Source organism: Varanus komodoensis, unplaced genomic scaffold, assembly GCF_004798865.1.
Source record: "Varanus komodoensis strain SLA01 unplaced genomic scaffold, ASM479886v1 scaffold8, whole genome shotgun sequence".
NCBI classification, from domain to species: Eukaryota; Metazoa; Chordata; class Lepidosauria; order Squamata; family Varanidae; genus Varanus; species Varanus komodoensis.
Genome location: NW_025336481.1, coordinates 39,760,346 through 39,780,169, shown reverse-complemented (window position 1 = coordinate 39,780,169; position 19,824 = coordinate 39,760,346). Strand labels below are relative to the sequence as shown.

The window sequence follows — 19,824 nt, the reverse complement described above, 5'->3', positions numbered from 1 at the left end:
GGAAGAGCAGAGAGGGGAGTGGAAGAGGAAACCTCCATGAAACGACTTGGGTGACCTCATTCTAGTCAACACTCCATTGGCAGGGAGAATTGCTCCAAATGTTGCACCAAAGTTATGCCGCAGTCGTGGTGCTCTTGTTACTGGAGGTCTGATGGTGGCCTGACTGTATAGTTAGAACCGTGGGCACCTCCATCCATTCTGTTAACACCAGTGAGGTTATTGCAAAGTACCTCTGCGGGTTCAGCCTGGTGAATATGACATTAAACACCTCTGAGAATTACCGGTAAAGGGTCCTTTTGTCAGCCCAAGATCAAATTCCAATCTGGGAATAGCCTGCAGGGAGCAGGCCAGGTGGGGGCGGTATTGCTCCCTGGGTGTGTGAGGCCAGGAGGAAAATATGCATAGGCCGAAGGAAGGAGTGAGCAAGGCCGAAAAAGAATTTTTACAGATTGTAAGCTTACTCTGAAGTAAGCAGTGCTTTCAAGGGGCACCTGAAATTCCAAGCCTGTGCACATCTTATTCTGTGACACAGGGTCTTAAATGCAGCAATGGGGGAATACTTACGAAGAGCTGCTTTTTACTCCTCTTTCAAGGAAAGAACTTCCCTGGCGAGGGACCAAGAGCCTTTGAGGGACAGGATGAGGGGGAAAGGGAACTATACACCACACTTGCTCTAGTAACATCCAGAGGAACTCAGCAAAGTCAGATCCATCCCATGATGCTTGGGCCACTACCAAAATGCCATCCTTGCAATGAAATAAAGAAGCTTCTGATTCTGTCTGTAAACTGAATACATGCTCCCTGTTCACCTGGTTTTCTTGTAAAATCACCACTGTTTAGCTGCCTTTTCTTGGCAAAATTAATTGGGGGGGGGGGCTGCAACCCTCTGCCAGTCATGTAGGGCCACTCTGGTCTAGCACATGTTGACCTTTCCCCCAGGTTTTGCCTCTTATGATTTCATCTACAGGTGTACCAATAGGTTGGCAATTCCCTTATGTTCAAAGCATTCCATCTAACTTTAGTATGAAATCTCAAGTAATTGTGCTTCCACGTAAGAAAGCCAGTGTGGAGTGGTGCTCAGAGTGTTGGACGGGACTTTTCGGAGACCCAGGTTCTAGTCCCTACTTGGCCCTCTGGGTTACTTTGGGTCAGTCACTCCCTCTTAGCCTAACCTACTTCATGAAGTTGTTATGAGAGTGAATCTATGTACGTTACCTTGGGTTCTGCACAAGAGGGAATAAAGCTGGATATACATGCAATGTCATGTATTGTGCAATTATACAACTTCATTCACAGGATTTTGTGGAAGGATTAGACCAAATGGCATTTATTCTGCAGTCTTCCTATATTTTCCCACCACGTCTTCAGTCTTTGTTTGCTTTGCTGTCATCAACAGAAGCTGAAATAGGTGCTCGGTGTTTTCTAACTGGTAGTCGCATCTGGGAGTGACCGAAAGGTCTTGCACCAGTGAAAATCAAACAGAAAGGAATAATGGCATATCCAAAGTACTCTCTGGACTCTCAGCTTACAGTGCCACTAATTTCTCTTCATTGATGCAATATGCAGTTTCCTTTATTCTTCCTTCAAGATGCATTTGAGTTCAAGGAGAAGAGATATGTAAGGCTGTCCTGCCCTACTTGGAAGAGGATTCATCCAAGGAAGAAGGAGGGGAGATCCAGAGCCAGATAATGAAGCTGATGCTGCAGACAACAGCTTTCCTGGGCCCTCCTGGGTTGTTCCTGGACTTCCCCAAAAGCTGGCAGAAATCCACTCCTTGAAAAGGAGGATCAAGCAGGAGCATCAGAAGCCCAAAGAGAAGCCGCAATGAGAGGCCTTCCTTCAAAGCAACACACAGACCTAACTAGCCACCTGCGCCGATTTAGAGCTACAAGTAGCTATGAATTAGCCCAGCTGGAGCAGAGAACGATGCTTCAGCTTCAGCTCAGCACTTGGCTTCATCCTTCAGCCTGGACAGATTCCTTAACCATCAATTGTCCCCCTGGACCACTCTTATACACTTCTGCCTGCCTTAGATGCTTGGCATGATGGATCCTTTGGCCTAGACCTCTGGGCTGGTTTCTCCCTTTGAAGATACTCCAGTCTGGGCTTGGCACTTGCTGATGCAGGAAAAGGAAAGGCACCGGTGAGCGGAAGTTGAGCTGTCAAGAGAAGTCCACAGGTGTGAGGGATCTTTTGCTGAAAGAGAGATTTATTGTACAAAAAAAGCATACACTTGCAGCAGAATTTTGTCCAACCTGCAAAAGAAAGGCTACAGTCTAGCACCAAACTTTAGTTATAACTGTGCACTGGGCTGAAGTTAATCCTTTAGGAAAACCATGGCAGGGAAAGACAGGAAAACGCACTCTTCCTTCCATGCTTCATCAGGGAGTTTTGACAATGCCTGGCTTTGTTTCAATTTGGATCTCATGACAATCCAAAATTGTTGTTTTTCAGTCAAAACAGTGATAAAAATAGAGTGTCAAGTGACATTAATCGCCTTGCTGTTTGCTCAGCCAAAGGCAATAGCCCCATTTGGATATCACAGCAGCTCAGTGGTGCGAGTGGGCTGCTGGAGAATGCTTGGTGGTCACCTCTGCACCTGGGTTGCGGCTCTGGGTTGTCTTCCCCAACAGGCCAGAGGGCCTGTTTCACACCCAACCCGGGGAAGTTGATTTTCTGGGCTGCCTGGTTGTTCCCACTCACAGCAAGAGTGCCGGGTGACATCCAGCAGGACCCTGGATTGTCGTGACATCGAAGCAGGGGTACTGCCTTTGCTGAGCAAATATTAAGCAATGCTGTTTGTTTATTTAAAACTTTTATATACCGTCCCTCAGTAAAAAGCCCCAAATGTTTCTCAGCACTCTGTTTTAAACACTGCTATGCTTAAAAGGCACTTGGAGAGCTGATGACACAGTTCAATTTTTCCTTTTCATCTTCAGTAGGTGAGGCTGTGGAGCTGTAAAACCACTGCCTGGCTAACGAACTGAAACTCAGTCCAGATGAGATGGATGTTCTCATTGACTGGATGGAGGATGTTTGACCTGTTCTGGATGGGTTTCACACCCCAGGAAGGGGCAGGTTCATAGCGTGGGGGTGTTCCTTGAGTCACTTAAGGCCCAGGTGGCTTCAGTGGCATGGAATGGCTTTTACCAGCTTCAGCTGGTGGCCCAGCTATGCCCCTGTCTGGACTGGAGTAGCCTGGTTTCAGTGATCACTAGTCTACCGGTATCTGCAAACTAGATGACTGCATTGCAGTCTCCATGGGGCTGCCCTTAAAGACAGTTCAGAAGCTGTAGCCACATTAATAAAAGAGACTAGAAGTATTGAACACATAACACCAATTCTAGCCTGCTTGCACTGGCTGCCTATGTGTTTCCAAGCCCAGTTCAAGGTGGCAGCTTTAACCTGTAAAGCACTAGATGGCTTGGGACCACAGTATCTGATGGAATGTCTTTCCCAGCTGCAATCTACCTGAGAACTACAGTCAAAATCCAGGGCCTGCCTCCAATTGCCACGTCTAAAGGAGCCTCAGTTGATGGCAACGGGGAGAAGGGCCTTCCCAGTGCTGGCCCCCACCTATAGTTATGGGACTTAATCCCCACTGAGGTCCACCTGAGGTCAACTCTAATATCTTTTGATGGCAGGTTAAGATCATGCTCCAGGACAGGGCATTTAATTAGAGTTAATATTGTATTGGGGCATTATGTCAGCAGCTTAACAGGACTTGTGATTTAATGAGTGTAAGCTATTATTCCTTTTAAAAATTATTTTTACATCTGTCTTTTTCTATAACTTTTAACAATGTTTTATTATCCGAACGGTGTTGTATTTTATTGTAAGTATTTGCTGTTGTAAACCACCCAGACAACTTCAGCTACTGAGGGCAGGAGAGGTACAAAAGAATAATTCATATAATTTTAAAATATTTGCTGAAAAGACAAACCAAAGAGAAATGACTGTAGCTGAATCAACCTACAACAGTTGGAATTATGCCTGCAGTTTCTTCCTGCGTTTGCTGTTACATGTATTCTGGTCTAAGATGGTGAGAAGTACGACAGGTAGAGGTGATTGCAGAGATGAGTGAAGGCAGGTGAAGTTTGCTTTGTCAGCTTCTAGGGATCAAACATCACACTCAGTTATCTTCCCTGAAAGGATAATCTTTATGTTGTCACCAGCTGTGGAGAAAAAAAGAACTTGATCTTTATCCTTTTTTGAATTTTTCTATGCTTTCTAGAGGGGAGATTTTTTTAAAAATCCCACATACTTAGGTATTGGTATACTACTGTATAGGCAGGTAAGGTATAGACAGGTGTGGTGGGGCAAGAGCAAAGTATCCAACCTGAGGGATGATTTGAAGCATCTCTTGTTTCTTTTGCAACTCCCATCAGCCCTTGCCAGCATAGCCAATGGTGAGGGATCATGGAAGTTGTAGGCCAAAACATCTGGGGGCCACAAGTTGCCCACCCCGTCTTGTGGCCACTTTGCACAATTGCAAGCACTTTCTGTCCCTGTCTGGTAGTGGATTCTGTGAAGGCCTCATCCATTCACGGTGACCAGCTCTTCTTAATATCTGTTGGTTAGGAGATGGTCACCAAGCATGTGTACTAAGCTGTTTGTACTCACAAATTCTGCTCCTGTCATGTGGGGTGACTTTGTAATGATTTCCAACTTGCTGCCATAACATGCCAGATGGACTTCAGTTAAAATACACAAGGAGAAGAGAACAACTGTTTTGGCAGTTGCAGAACAATATGAGCCTGCTTAATTCTGGCATAAAGGCATCGGGATGCAATAAGCTGCACAAAACCAGCCTTCACTGACCTGATGATCTCCACGTTTCTTTTGGACTACAGATTCGCAGCATTCTTGCCCATTGGGTGGGACTTATGTAAGCTGAAGTCAAAACCTCAGTCTTAAGGTTGAGGAAGAGCTACAGTAAATATTTGTTTATTTATGTATAAAATTATTTCTAAAATATGAGGGGTCTTCAAAACGTTTCTGCGTCGCAAAGAAAGGTGGCTATGTAGAAAAGTGATGTAATTTGTTCTTGAAATCCTTAATACAGGAGTTGAAAAAGTTCAAGGCCCCTTGCATTTTTGCTTTATGGCACTGTAGACTGAGTATATTTATTTTGAATTTGGGGGCCTTTCTGCTTGTTTCAAAACTTCTATGAAAGTTCAGAAGTATAATTCCATTGGTTTTCACTTGCTGGCACATGCCAGATGATTTTGGTTTTACAACCAATGGATAGTTGAAGTGATGTTGTTTATATTCAGTGCCTAGACGGCCAAAAAGAGAGCCAGTGTGGTGTAGTGGTTAAGAGCATAGGACTGGAACTCAGGTGATCTGGGTTCGAGTCCCCGCTCGGCCATGGAGCCAACTGGGTGACTTTGGGCCAGTCACAGACTCTCAGCCCAACCTACCTCACAGGGTGGTTGTTGTGGGGATAAGATGGAGGAGGAGATGTAAGCTGCCTTGAGCCCTTTGTAGGAAAAAGGCAGGATATAAATCGGGGGGTGGGGGGAGATACTCACTTCTTCATTGCACAAATTCTGTATCTCTTGTCAAATCTGAGCAGTGTTTCCATTTCCTCTGGGTTCAATTCGAAGTCAAACACCTGAAAAGAGAAGTTTTCCCATAATGCTGTAGTACCTATGAGAATATCCCATCACAAAACCATCAGTTAAGTACCTAGATGATTTGATAAAGAAGCTTGAATTGACTCATAATTTATAGGGTCATCATAAATTTCCATAGGCATAAAACAGGAGCTGAAGCTTTAAAAAAGATTCTTTGAATGTGTTAGATTGCCACCATCATCTCCTTAGAGTTCTATATTGTATTTTTATTGTATTTCCTGTGTGAGTGAATAGGGGATGGTTGCTTCAAGTTGCAAATGATGGCCATCCCCAAAAATAGTTGCGCTGGTCCGCAACGGGAAAAGATCCAAACCCCACAGTTGGATAATACCATTGTTAGGACCGAAACACAGCACCTGCTCAATATTTTGGACTTTTCTGTTCCTTTCCCTAGCTATGTTGGCCAGGGCTGATAGGAGTTGTAGGCCAAATATTTGGATGGTCACAAGTTGCCCATTCTTGCCCATTCCCGCTGGGGTTTTTTACGACCTAGCTTAATGAACAATGTACTAATACAGGTTTGTCTGATTGTTGATTTCAGATTTTCTTCTAAGATTCTATCTCCCTTCTGTTGTTCTTGGAAGAACTTACATTTCTGGAGTCCAGAAAATTTTCCCATTATGGTCTTCAACCTTGGCTAAACCCAGTTAGGCTCTGCATTCCAGAACTGAGTGTAGTCGGAGCCCATTGTGAGTGGGACCAGGATCAAATATGGGCAGAATTGCAGGTGTGATTCTTGTCTTTGGTCTAAGGGTGAGAGATTCGCATCTAGGCATTCTCCTTCCCCAGTTTCTGCAAGGCTTCCTTCGTCAGCTTCATACTGAGAAACAAATCAGGATGAATGAAATAGTATTGACAAGTTCTGGAAGGTGACGTGGGAGGACGTGACCTGCATGAGGGGACATGGGAGTGGCCCAGGTGAAGTCTAGAAGCGTGGAGTGAGAGAGGATTCAGTTTTCACCCAAGGGCTCAGATCTCTCATGTAATTAACTTTCCTATGTACTCTACTTAGAGAGTCCTTGGACTCGTTAATAGTGGAATATAAGCTGAATACAGAAATAAATAAATGTTCTGCTGCCCAATTAATGGAGGGAGGGGAGATTTGCCAGCTTGGAGAACAAAAAGTCAATGAAAGCTGTAACAAATAATGTTGTCGAATCTCATATCGGAGAAGCATTCTCAACACTTCCTCTGGTATATAAGCAGTATTGTCAAACCTTCCTAGATATATGAATTAATTTCAACATAACAAGACCAAGGATGTCTTAAAAGCAGGTGTACCTCAAAATTCTCTTTAATACGACTGGGAGTAACAGACCTGGGGATCACGCTCACGTGTCTTTGGATTTGGAAACAGATCAAAACCTATGAGAAACCAGACATGGGAATGGTTAAATGAAAGACTATGTCAAAATACTGCCCCCTTTACATTCCTCTTTTCTGTGTCTCCAGTATAGAATCAGGTCAGGGTCATACTAGCTATGATATTAACTCTGTCGCATGCAGATGTTCGATGTTATTTTTATTCCAGAGGAAGTAAATTTGGATTGGACCACTGAGTCCTGGGAGGTAAGAGTTAAACCTTCTCTCCACACATACCCTTTTCCACAGCTGCCTGGGAAGAAGCAAGAGATCCCCACGGCCTTTAAAATGTGGAGATTTCTGAGGAAATGTTGCTGCCTGGAGCTTTCATCCTCCCCTCCAGCGTGTAGTGGACCTGAGCTGAATTGCAGCTGTGTGTACTTACTTCAGAATAAACAAAGAGCATTCTTGGCTCCATGCTTCCCAATTAATAAAACACGTCTTTTGGTCCCCCAACATGCCAGTAACAAAGCATGAAGAGTGGCAGAAAATGTAGTCCAGGACTTTGGTACAGAGTTTACTGCAGCCATCTGGCCTATGCACATTGGATTGCACATGTATGCATCCTAGCCAAATGTTGCGGACCCTGGGTGGAAATGTAGTAGTCTGGAAGGCAAGGCAGGAATGCCTAGTGGGTAGAGAAGGAAAATTATAACCCCACTCCCTCATCCTATACAGAGAATTTCAATTAGACCAGGTTTGTGCTGCATGTTAAGCTCTAAGGCTGGCTTAGCATGTTATCTGAACCCTCCCTGCTTCCTGGGGGCAGTTTATCAGCACCTTGGATTAGCTTGAAAACTAGGCCAATGAGACATGTAAACCCCCGGGGCTCAGTGTAGCATTCGAACCTGGGTAGCACACTAAGTCAGGCTCAAGCCCAGAGCCTAGAGCTGCTTGGCAAGTGCTGCAAAGATCATTTCTGCTCTGGCCAGGGGGCTCCAGCCCAAGACAGCCAGTGAACTGCCCAAGCCTTTGGAGGGCCGTCATCGGCTTCTCCACCCAGTGCTGCTGCAGCTGCTGAGACAGTGGGCTTGTGTATTAATTTATGTATTCAAAACTTTTGTAGACCGTCCCATTACTGAAGTTTCTGGACAGTTTAACAATACAATATATATATTTAAAAAAACCAAACACAGCATCCTAAAATTTTACCAATTAAAAAACCCAATTAAAACAGTCAGGTCCTAAAACATTGGGAAAATAAAAAGGTTTTGGCCTGGTGCCAAAAAGAATAGTGATGGTGCCAGGCGAACTACTCTGGGGAGCAAATTCCAGAATTGTTTGCAAGCAGTCCTGCTCTCCCCAAGGCCAGGAAGAGGCCATCAGGTATTGCCTTCCAGCTACTAGGCCTCACTTCTTCCCAAGAGGCAAGACTGAGCAGCTGGATCGCACCCACTGCTGCAGACCTTGCAGCGCAGCTGCAAGAACGAGTCACTCTGCTAAGAAGGAGTGGCTTAGCACCCCTCCCCATTTCCCCCTTCCTGGGGAAGGTGCGAGAGAGCACGCCTCCTCTCCCTCTTCTGCAGGCCAGCGGGGATGGTCGCTTTCCTCCCTGCCTCCTCTCAGGGAGACCAGCGGGGAAAGCCCGATGGTGAGGTGATCCCCGAGGCCAGTGGAGTGGGCAGAAGCACTTGCTTGTGCTGGTCTCCCTTGGAGGAGAAAGCAGCTCCCACCTGCTTTCATGCCTCCTCCTTCCCGGCTGGAACTGAGGACTTGCAACGTCTTAGGGGCCTTTGGCTGTGGGGGCAAGCCGCTGACCCCTTCCCCACACTGCTTCCTCAGGCTTTGGGAGGGGGTGTCCAGCAGAAAGAGGCTCACCCCCTGCCCTTGCTTGGTGCCAAGGGCAGGGCACAATGCGTGGGGTCCACAGATCTACCTGCTGCCCACCTGTGATGTAGCAGCCAACAGAAACCATGTATACTGTTGGCACAAAATTATGTCACTCAATAAAGGGAAAAGACACATCGAACGGAGCTACCTGAGCGGGTGTTTTATTGTGTTTGGCTGCAATTTCTTTGACCTTGGGATCATTGAGGAGAGACACCTTCTCAGACACATGCCTAAACAGTAGAAAACAGAGGTTTGCTTTTTCAATGGCTGATCAGTGCTCCCAGTATCTTTGAACTGTGGAATTCCCTTCCTCAAGAAGTGGGCATCACCTTAAGGCAGCTTTCAAAGGTATCACCTAGACACAGGAATGGGGAGGGATGCTATCAGTGATGGTCTGGAGTCTCTGGAACCTCCAAGGTCAGCTGCTGGGAGGCAACAGTGGTAGAGGGTTCTGGCCCTCCTTTCCTGCCCATGGGCTTCCCATAAAGCTCTTGGGAAAATGGACTAGGAAGCATCCCCTTTTGAAATTCTGCGAAGCCACACCATGCTTCGTTATGAAATGTATGGGCTCAGGCAAAAGGGCTCAGGGAGCTGTTGAACCATACATTGTGGCTGAAACATGAATGCTCATATGGTCTAAACCAGTGATGGCGAAACTTTTAGAGACCGATTGCCCAAACTGCAACCCAAAACCCACTTATTTATCGCAAAGAGCCAACACTGCAATAAAACCTGAAAACTGAGGTTTTAGTTTAGAAAAAACAACCCACAGTCAGTCCAAGCAAATATATCTATTATCTATCTCTTCTTGGCAGTGCACTGACCGGCCATGTGAAAGCTTGGACGAGTCACAGCTAATGAGCCGTGGCTCGTGATGTCATTGCCTGGCGCTGCTGCTCCTTTCCGAGCATGCGCATGGCCCCTGTGTGCGCTGTTATCCAATGCTCGGCTGCGGGGGTGATGCTGGGGCCACTTGGCCAGCATGCCAACAGAGAGGGTTCTGCGGGCCTGCTGTGGCATGCGTGCCATAGGTTCACCACCACTGGTCTAAACCAAACTGTGGTAACAAACCATGGTTAGTTAATCGCAAAGAACCCATGGAGGGAGTCCATGGTTTATGGTTGCATTGTGAATGGTTCCTTGGGTTCAGATAACATGATAAACAATATTTCAACAGCAACTCACAGTTCAACAGCCCACACTCAACAGTTGAGTATGGTTTATTGGGTTGGCTGAACCCAAGGAAGATGAAACACGTAGATTTGGGGTGTCTGGAGATCTTATTTTTTCATACTAATTTAAGAACATAAGAAGAGTCCTGATGGATTAGACCAAAGGCCTATCTGTTCTAGCTTTCTGTTCCCACAGCAGCCAATCAAATGCTTCTGAGGAGCCCACAAGGACACAAAGAACAGCAGCAGCCTCTTCCCCATGTTCCCCGGCAATGGGCATGCAGAGGCATCCTGTGAACTCTAACTGGTAATAACACAGAACCATCATGGCTATTAGCCACTGAAGCTCAAAGGTGGACGAAGAGGAAGGCCAACCAGGAGATGCATGGACTCTGTGAAGGAAGTCTCAGCCTTGAGTTTATAAATGCTGAGCAGGGCTGACAAGGACAGGCCATTTTGGAGAACACTGATTTCGAGGGTTGCCATAAGTTTGAGACAACCTGACATCAGCCTCCAGCTACAAACCTCCAAAATGCACCTTCAGGGTGGAGAAGGCTTTAGCTAGACACGACAGATTTGTTCCAACTGGGGTCTGCACAGATCTGTCCAAGGTGCACCCTGTCTGATTTTTCAAGCAGGATGGTATAGCCACTTTGGGGTTCAGTGAGAACTTTTAAGGAGCTATTCTGTTGACTCCTATCCCCAAAACAGATTTAGCAGCATGGATAGCCCCATTTAAATTGTGACTGGAACCCAGAATGTTGTCCCACTGACTTTTGGAGCCACCAGCCCCTGCTGGGAAGGGAACATGGACGAAGGAACTGGTTCCACCACCACCCCAGCAATGGGACTTTATCCCTGCTGGGTCCATTTTTCATTCCCATGCTCAGCTAAGTAGCAGGGCTTAAGTCTTGGGCAAAGCTGTGTGTGTGTGTGTGTGTGTGTGTGTGTGTGTGTGTGTGTGTGTGTGTTCCTTGCTTGTTCTAAAATGCAGCTTTCCTATACCAGGGTGGGCTATGTCACAGCCAGAGGGCAAAACCCAGTCCTTCTTGGTCCCAAGCTGGTCCATGTGCCTTTTCTTGGGCCCAGCCCTCCTCCCTGGGCTCTTGGCCTTCCAGTTTTATACAGTTCTCTTGCCCACTCCAAAAAGTTGAAATTCCTCTCTGAAAACTGTCCCAAAGATGTTTAAGTGAAAATAGGTTGTTTTTCTAACTTTGACCCTGTCCTTTTGCCTTTGGCCTTGGTGACCACTGGGACCCTCAGGTTTCTCTGAAATGGAATTTGGCCAGTGGGCACAGAGAGGTCCCCACATCCCAAACCTATTTCTTCCACATTATATGTAGCTGCAGCAGAACAGGTATCAATAGACAGCTCTGCCATTAGCATGCCCACCTGGAACCCCATCATTTATTTTTAAATAGCATGTTTATTCCATTCTTCAGCTGAAAACGTTTTCAGACAGGGTTAAAAAGCCCTTGCCTGCAAACCTATACTCTAAAAGACACAGCACAAAAGGAAAGTAGATAGTGAGGGAGGAGGAAAAAGGCAGGCTCAGGTACTAGATTCTTAGTTGCAAAGTTCAGAAGCTCATCGGGTTGGATCTAAACATAGGATGGGCTGCTACTTCTTCTTCCTTTGAACTCCTCAGTGGCCAGAGCTGACAGCAGGAGGGAGGTGGAGGCTCTTCATTGGACTTGTATCCAGGCAGAATATCCATTTATTAATTTAAAAAATGCAGAAATGTTTTAATAAGCCCTTCAAAGCAGGTAATATCACCAGAATAAAAACAACAAGATAGGATAATAAACCAATGAAGTGTAGAATAAAGTAAGTAAGGAACATCCAAGATCAATGTTTACAAAGGATACGGCCTTCAAAGCACACCTTCCCTTGGCCAGTTGGGAGCTCCAAGAGGACGATATGCAGTGACAGAAATCCCTTTGGACTGGCAGAAGTGGAGCAGCTCTTCCTGAGGTAGATATGGGTGACTCTCAATCTGCAGGCACAAAGAGGGACACAGAGGTCCTGTTCACAAGCATCTATGGGGAATGGTACACTGGACTGCCCCAGACTGTGAACGGGCTGATGAACTTCAGTGGCCTGCAATGGTCCTTCTCATGCTCCATAGGCTGCTTTCACATGAACCGACTGTTACGGCACTTGGACAGTGGTCACTCAGGAAGACCTCCAGACTACTTTCCCCTTGACCCCTCTTGCAAACCACTCAGAGGATTGTTATTAGGTGCTATATAACTGCATTCATTCATTCATTCATTCATTCATTCATTCATATCCCTTTTCCCTCTTGCAGGGAATCCAAGGAAGCGTAGATCCTCCTCCTCCTCCTCCTCTTCATTTTATCCTCACAACAACCCTAAGAAGTAGTTTAACGAGAGTTACTGACCAGCCCAGAGTCATCCACTGAGCATGATGGCCAAGGGAGGCCTAGTTCCCAGATCTTCGAAGCTTCAGTCCAACACTCTAACCAGCGTTCCATTCCAGCTCTCAAATATTTATGTCCCAACATAATATTGAGAGCCAATAAAGGAGTGTGCCGTCCATTGCTCACCCTGCATGTTTACAATTCTTCTGCTTCTTAAGTATGGAAATCCCTCCCCCCACACCACACACACACCTTTGGTTGCAAATTTTCTGAAAGGTTGACTAGAGGAATGTGGCCAGAAGGGACGTGCAAAATTAGCAGCTGAAAACAGGCTGAAGAGAAGTGTGGGTGTGCAAAGCCCAGCGCTGAATTGCACAACTGCCATGATGCAGCACTATGCCGAACGGTTTGACATTGTGGCTTGTGGCTGAACGGAGTTAGCTTCCAAGTGAGCCCGTGGCTGGTGCAGGAGGGGCAAGCAAGGTGGGAGCCGACATGGGACGCAGTCCCCTGCAGGCGATTGGCTCTTTGAAGCCTACCTCCCAAACCATAACACGACAATCCAGACACTCAAAAAAAAAAAAAAAAAGCATTTCACTGGCACTGCTCCATGCACACAATTTACCTGGTGATTCACTGGTTTGTATTTTAATCCAGGCTTCTTCAAGAGCCTTTCCATCTGGGCACAATTAAAGTTTGACATGCCAGTGGATTTCACCAGACCTCCAAAGCCTGTAAGGATAACAGACACAATAAAGCAGTGAAGGCAGCCTAGCAGGGGTGCCACGGAGTCAGGGCTTGAAAGGATTCGGAGTGGGCACTTTTTGCTTAGCATCAATGTCATCAGCCACACACACACTCACACGCACGTGTATTTGCACTTCCTGTTCCCTCCAAGCTAAGCTGCAACCCTCCCAGTAGCTGGGTGGAATTAACTTTCTCCATAACGATGCATAATTGTGTGCTGTCCCCGTTGTAATGCCAAGTATTTGGGAGTGGCCTAAAACTGAATGGGAAATTTAGAGCCAATGGCTTCCTAAGAGAGCTGCTCCTAATAGAGGTGAACTGCTAGAATTCATTTGTGGACATGGGCCAACTCAGCCGCCTTTCCTGAGGTCAGAGCTATGGAGCTGTCAGGAGGAGTTCCTGCACTTAAAAACTGACCACCAGATAAGTTGGATAGATCGGGACCACGACAATTCAGCTTCTGCTCTGCAAAAGAAGCCATCTGCTCATGAAAAATTCCTCTGGCACAATCTGCAAGGAAATTATCCTAACCGTGACTTAATGAGAGAAATTGGACTTGCTCATGCAAACATCAGTGGACCTGCTTGAATTCCCATTTCAGGAATTTGTAGAGGAGAAAATTAAGTAAAATGTGCTCCTCACTCTCAGCTGTCTAATACTAGGAAGTTCGCAGGGGCAACTGCCTATGGGAGGCATACCCAGTGGCTCCAAAGACAATGGTGGGGGGGGTATCCACTCTGGGTTTTAGTCTGAAAGGATGGAATCTTGTTCCCCAAGCAGGTTCAATGCCATAGATACCTTCTTAAAAGCTCAGACTACCACCCAGAGTCTTGGTCACACTGTAGCTTAACCCAAAATCAAAGGTGTGGAACTAAACAGAGAAAGCAAGGAGGGGCCCCAAGTTTAGCTCCCATGTGTCCAGAAAATCTGTATCACTTGGTAATATACCATTCTCATCTTCAGGAAAAAGCTTCTCTCCAGCCTGTTGGAAGCAAAAGAGCTTAATCGTAATCGTTTCCAAGCCTTTTCTTTTCTTATGCAGGCTTGCAGCACCTCAAGCCCAGAGGCCCCTCACTGCCCCAAGGCTCCACACAAGGCCCTGCCCTTTCCTCCAGCCCCACCCTTTCCCCCTTCGCCGTGGATTGCTTTGTGGCCACCCAATTTTTGCACAATTCCCATGCCACCATCCTGAAAGGCTGAAATGCCTCTTCCTGGCACCAAGAGCTTTCAGCTGCAGTAGGTTCCCGAGAGGTTCCCCAACCGCCACTGGAATGGAGAGCATCTCCGAGATGGAATTCAGCCCTTGGGCTGCAAGGGCTTCCGCACCTAAGCTAATGCAAAAGAGCTCCCCATTACTCGCTTCCCCCTCTTCTGGCAACATGTTTGAAGCGGGAACACTGGGCACTGTCATGTTGCCACGGCGGTGTGTGGTGTGCCCTGCGCTTGCTCATTCCCTGCAGCAACTTCCCGTTCAGGCTGGTGTAGCTTGCAGTGCAGCTTGCTGGCTCCCCACATAAGCTGGGTGGTTTACCCGCTCCAGGTTGCAGTCTGAGTTTTTAAGGAGCTGCCCAGGTTCTGGAACTAGGGTTGCTTAGAGTTCCGGACCAAGGACAGACGCTTTGAAGTCCTGGCTGATGCTCAGGAGTGGATAAATGGCCTCCGCAGGCTTTGTAGCAGCCAGCCATGTCCTGCACGCCTGACTCAGCCAGGTAGGTTCATCCAGGATGTAACCAACTTCTCCATCATGCACTTAATGCACTGCTTAGTGCTCCCCTTCCGCACCAGCTGAAAGCCACTGACCATGGCTTAAAGGCCCACGTGTAGGTTCCAGGCATTTGGGTCCATAACACGTCTAATTTAATATTCCTGGGAGGAAGGAATGATAGTAGATTGGCTATTATATCGAGGCAAAGAAGAAGTGTAAAATCTGTGTTGGGACCTTGATTATGGAATTATAATTTTGATAAAGGAACTCAGTCTCCAAAATATGCTGGTAAATTAAATGGATTCTTTATGGCACTTGGGCTGGACTCTTCTCCAAGGACAAAGGAAGAAAAGAAACGGGAAGTCTGATGGTTTGGCTGCATTTAAGGGGGCAATGCACACACAGTTAATTAACAGTGCCTGAGCATAATCTGAATCTGTGTGTTGGCAGAAAGCCGGACAAATTGGCAGATTTTCTCATAATGGGTAATGAGTTAACTGTCTTTCTGATGATCGGAATAGAGCTTACAAACAAAAAGACAAATTAGCAAAGTGTTCACAGATTCAGAATGGGAGAAGGAGGTCAGCAGGAGAATTACTATCACAGGTTCTGTTCTAGTTGGATTTCTCCTTTCTCCCCAGGGCCATCTACCACCATTTGAAGGAGGCAGTGCAGTATAGTGATTAGAGGGTTAAACTAGGACTTGGGAGATCTAGATCCTAGTCCGTGCTCAATCATGGAGCTCACTGGGTGACTCAAGGCCACTCACTGACCTCCTCCAAGGGTTGTTGTGAAGATAAATGGAGAGGGAACAGATCATGTACACCACTCTGGGTTCTTTGCAAGATGGGAAAACTAGCCACATCCATAAAATCTGCCCTGTGGGAAGGATCATATCACTTCTTGTTCTTTGCAAAGTATTGCTAATTGTGATTGTGTTGCTGTTTGTTGCTGTTCCGTGGAATTCACCCTTGAAAGGATTTATATCTTGAAAGGGCAGATATAAATAACTATAATAAATGCATAGAGAAAGAGGAACTCCGTTACAGTACCTTGAATCCCATGGGCCAGTGCATTTTATTTATTTATTTATTTATTTAAAACATTTCTATGCCGCCCCATTTGCCGAAGCCTCGGGGCGGCTCACAACATAAATTAAAATATAATACATTAAAAATATAAAACAAATTAACAATATAAAATAAGTCGCCCTGGCCAGATAAAATAAGCAAATAATATTAACAATTAAAATGACGTTTAAATAAAAAGGTCTTCGCCTGGCGCCGAAAAACAAATAATGACGGCGCCAGGCGGACCTCTCTGGGGAGCACATTCCATAGATTGGGCGCCACCGCAGAGAAAGCATGAGGTAGAGATCCAAATAATCCACCTTTAGAGATGCCAGGGTTCTTTCACATGCTCCCTTCACCAAGGATTTCTCATGAAACATGCACCAGAGCTGCAAAACAACCACCATGTTTCCCAAATAAGAGTCCCAGAATTATTCCACATGGATCTGCCACTCATCCTATGGAATCTCATGTCCACCCTGGCAATTATCGGGTACAACCCAAGTTGGAGAAGCTCAGTTGCATACAGTACTTGTGGACAAGATGTCACCAGCATGCTGACGACAGCCAGTTCTGTCCCTGCAGGGCATGTGAACTAGGAGAGCTGAGCACATTCTGATCCAGTGCCTAGATATGGTGATGGCTTGAATAAGGGTCAATAAACTGAAGCCAAATTCCTACAATCATAGAATAGTGGAGCTGGCAGGGGTCATGAAGGCCATCGGGTCCAGCCCCCTGCTGCTGCTACTGATTGGCAGTTTCCAGATCTGAGACTTGGTCTGTTTACTTGTAGGAATGTGCAGCTGATAACTGGGAAATCCAACCTGGTTTCCCTCAAATGGACTGCCCTGCCGGGTGTCCTGCCCTTGACAGCCCTGCTCAGCTCTTGCCAACTCCAGGCAATCCTATTTGATATTCCTCCACTATTTGTGCCTTCAGCTTTCCCTAGCAATTATAATAGTATAGAAATGCTACAAACAATGTTTTATTTTATCTGGAAATGCCTAGCTTCCATCCGTAGGTGAGAAACTTTTTGCTAAGGCTGTGAACGCTCCGCATGTTATCTGATGCACTCAGGGAGAGCTTTTATTCGATACAAATGGAGATCAGGTGTGTTCAAGTGCAAGGGAATTTGCCCAAGTTCTGCTGTCTCCACTTGAATGAATGGAGATTTCTTGGAGCATGGAGAGCTCTAGAGGAGCATGGGAGTGTGTGTTCTAAGCACAAAAAGACAGCTTGTTGTTGTTTTTCTACAAAATGTGGATCTCCCTGTGGATTTGTAGTTGTCTGCATGGCTGTACTTTACTGACTATAAAGAGATGTTCTCATGCCACACTCTGTTCCCGTATCTTTTTCTGGATTGCATCTCCGATCTCCTCTTCATTCTCGTAGACATGGGCACAATCAAAGTGTCGGTATCCGATAGCAATCGCCAGTCTCACGGCCTCTCCCGCTTTCCCTAAAGGAGACTGAAAGCGAAGGGAAGTTAGGTTCAAGGATTTTAAAGTACTTTTTTTGCAATTTAGCTGCAGTGGTAGCTTTTTGAAGTTTTCTGCAAAGGCCTTGACACTTGGGTGGGCTGGAAGCAAGCCACATGTGCCTACTGGGCAGTTTTCACGTGTGGGGAGTGTCTCAGGAATGAAGAAGGACCTCCAGTGTAGGCTATACCAGGAAGTATCACCACTCTGGAATGCCGTTTCTGGTCCATGAACCTAGAGAGGGGTCTACTTCTCGCAGAGAAGGACAAAGGCCATAAAATAGAAAGGTTTCTTGCCAGGTCTGCCTACAGGTCCATGAGCGGAACACTGTGAATTAGCTCACTAGAAACATCTCACTAGTGCACTATTCAAGGGGCCCTGAGAACTGGAATTCTCAGCTGTCGAAATGAGAGAAGCAGATGGGCTTAGCTAAAGGTCAGGGCTCACCACTTCAGCAGGGGGTGGGGGTGTCATAGGAGGAGAACTCCTGCAGCCAGTCGAGCCTGGCGTGACTCTTGACCCCAGGATGTGACTTCAGGAGGGACAGCCTCACCAGCTAGAGGGGTGAAAGGCAGGAAAGAGGCTCACCCATCTCCAAAAATGACGTTCCTGAGAGAGGGGCCCCAGGGGTCCTTGAAAGGAGAATGCTCAGGAGTAGTTGCTAGATTGGGCTCAACGAACGGCAATCTGCATACTCAGAGACTCATGTTTGTTGGTTGTGTGTACAGGAAGAGCATTGAGGAATTAGGAGCTTTTGCCAAAGAACGGTGTGAGTTTTGGACGTGTGAAGCGGGGGTGACCTGGCACACAACATGGTTTATTCATGATGCCACCAAGCCGCCCTCACCTGATTCAGAAACCACAAGACAAGGTGATTCTGCCAATGTGCAACCACCATGGAGAGTGTGGTTAACACACTGCTGCGGTTTTGTGATCACCCTGTGAGTGTATGAAAAGGGGCCTATCTTAGTACTTCTCCTTGTCTTGCCCATGTTCTCCATCACTTCACTGTCAGGAATCACTACTCCATAGCTGACCAATTCAGGGCACTGTCCTATGCACTTTTAAACAGGAAAAAATGCTGGGCATGCTGGGAGTTGTAGGACTTTTTCCCTGTCTAAATGTTCATGGGATTGTACCTGTAAACAGTGTAGCCCTTACAGGGCAAAGTCCAATGTTTTGAGAGCCAGTGTGGTGTAGAGGTTAAGATCATGGGACCAGGACTCAGGTGAACTGGGTTCTAATCCCCACTCAGCCCTGGAGCCAACTGGGTGACTTTGGGCCAGGCACAGACTCTCAGGCACAGCCTCTCACAGCCTTCCTAGCTGGGTTGTTGTTGTGAGGAGAAGATTGAGAGGAGAAGAAATATGCAAGCTGCCTTGAGTTCCTTGAAAGGAAAAAGGCGGGGGTATAAATTGATTAAATGAATGAATGTTGCATAAGTCCACTTGGATGATGGGACTTTTTCATCTTCCTCTCCTTTACCTAAATATTATCCCTAGTCTGTCACGGTTGGCCAGAATAGTTTTGTGTGGTGACAGAGGGAAGGGAGAACTGGCCCCCTCCCCACTCCACTAGCACAAGCATTTCTACCAGCAAAAGGGCTTCATTGGGTTCCTCCTATTTACATGAATTGGGTACTTTGTAAAATTGTGCGCCGGCAACAGAACTCTCTTAAAGTGCATGGCTGTTGAATAAAGACTGTAGGCTGCAGGAGGGGAGTCCAAAAGGTGCCAATTATTCAACAGCAATTGCAGACAAATGATGCCTCGCTTTGGATTACCTTGCCTTCTCTAAACAGCATTTCAGACAATTAAAGACTGGGAAATGAATAAACCAGTTGCAATGTACATAGAAGAGGGTAGTAGAATGAAGATGATTATGGGTACTACCTTCACAGAATTAATATGTTAGCATATGACCACATAATGCCTGATTCCCACAACAAATGTAAGAGTTATGCCAAAATGTTCAATGCCACACATAACCAAATTATTTCAGCAGGTTGCACTTTCTGTGAAACATGTCCTACATTTTTCAGGTTGTTCTCCTGCACTCATCCTATTAGTGTCGTTCAATTTTCAGGTTTGAAATTGTTTTTATTTTTCTATATCTGCCCAACACCTGCTGTATACAACAGCCATGTGAGCCTTTTCTCTCTCTCTCTCACCCAAAGGCAAATATTTTTTAACCAACCATGAACAGAGAGAGAGCTGGGTGGTGCCATCTTAAATATCTGCTAATCCGTTACACAACAGGAAGTCAAAACATAACAAGCCAAGCATTTCTCCTGCAAATGTTCTATACAGGCAGACAAAATGCCAGCATATATGAAATATTAGCTATTCCATACATTACCTGCCATGTACCCAACCCTAGGATGGGCGTTTTTGCCTTGTCACTTTGCTCCAGGTAGGTCTCCATTTCTCCTCTCTTCT

At 46.2% G+C, this 19,824-nt stretch overlaps 1 protein-coding gene and 1 long non-coding RNA gene across 2 annotated transcripts; both read right to left on the bottom strand.

Moving 5' to 3' along the window:
• Window positions 1-3,937: 3,937 nt before the first annotated feature.
• LOC123036237 (aldose reductase-related protein 2-like) lies at window positions 3,938-13,104 on the bottom strand. The gene is made up of 6 exons (XM_044455330.1): window positions 13,012-13,104; window positions 11,895-11,999; window positions 8,980-9,063; window positions 6,921-7,004; window positions 5,535-5,617; window positions 3,938-4,175 (listed from the first exon to the last, which is right to left on the bottom strand). The coding sequence occupies exons 1-6, from the start codon at window positions 13,087-13,089 to the stop codon at window positions 4,169-4,171; spliced, it is 441 nt and encodes a 146-aa protein (XP_044311265.1). The 5' UTR covers window positions 13,090-13,104; the 3' UTR covers window positions 3,938-4,168.
• A 3,102-nt stretch (window positions 13,105-16,206) lies between these two features.
• On the bottom strand, window positions 16,207-19,824 carry LOC123036238. The gene is made up of 3 exons (XR_006417107.1): window positions 19,745-19,824; window positions 17,210-17,377; window positions 16,207-16,297 (listed from the first exon to the last, which is right to left on the bottom strand). It is a non-coding gene; the product is annotated as an uncharacterized LOC123036238 (long non-coding RNA).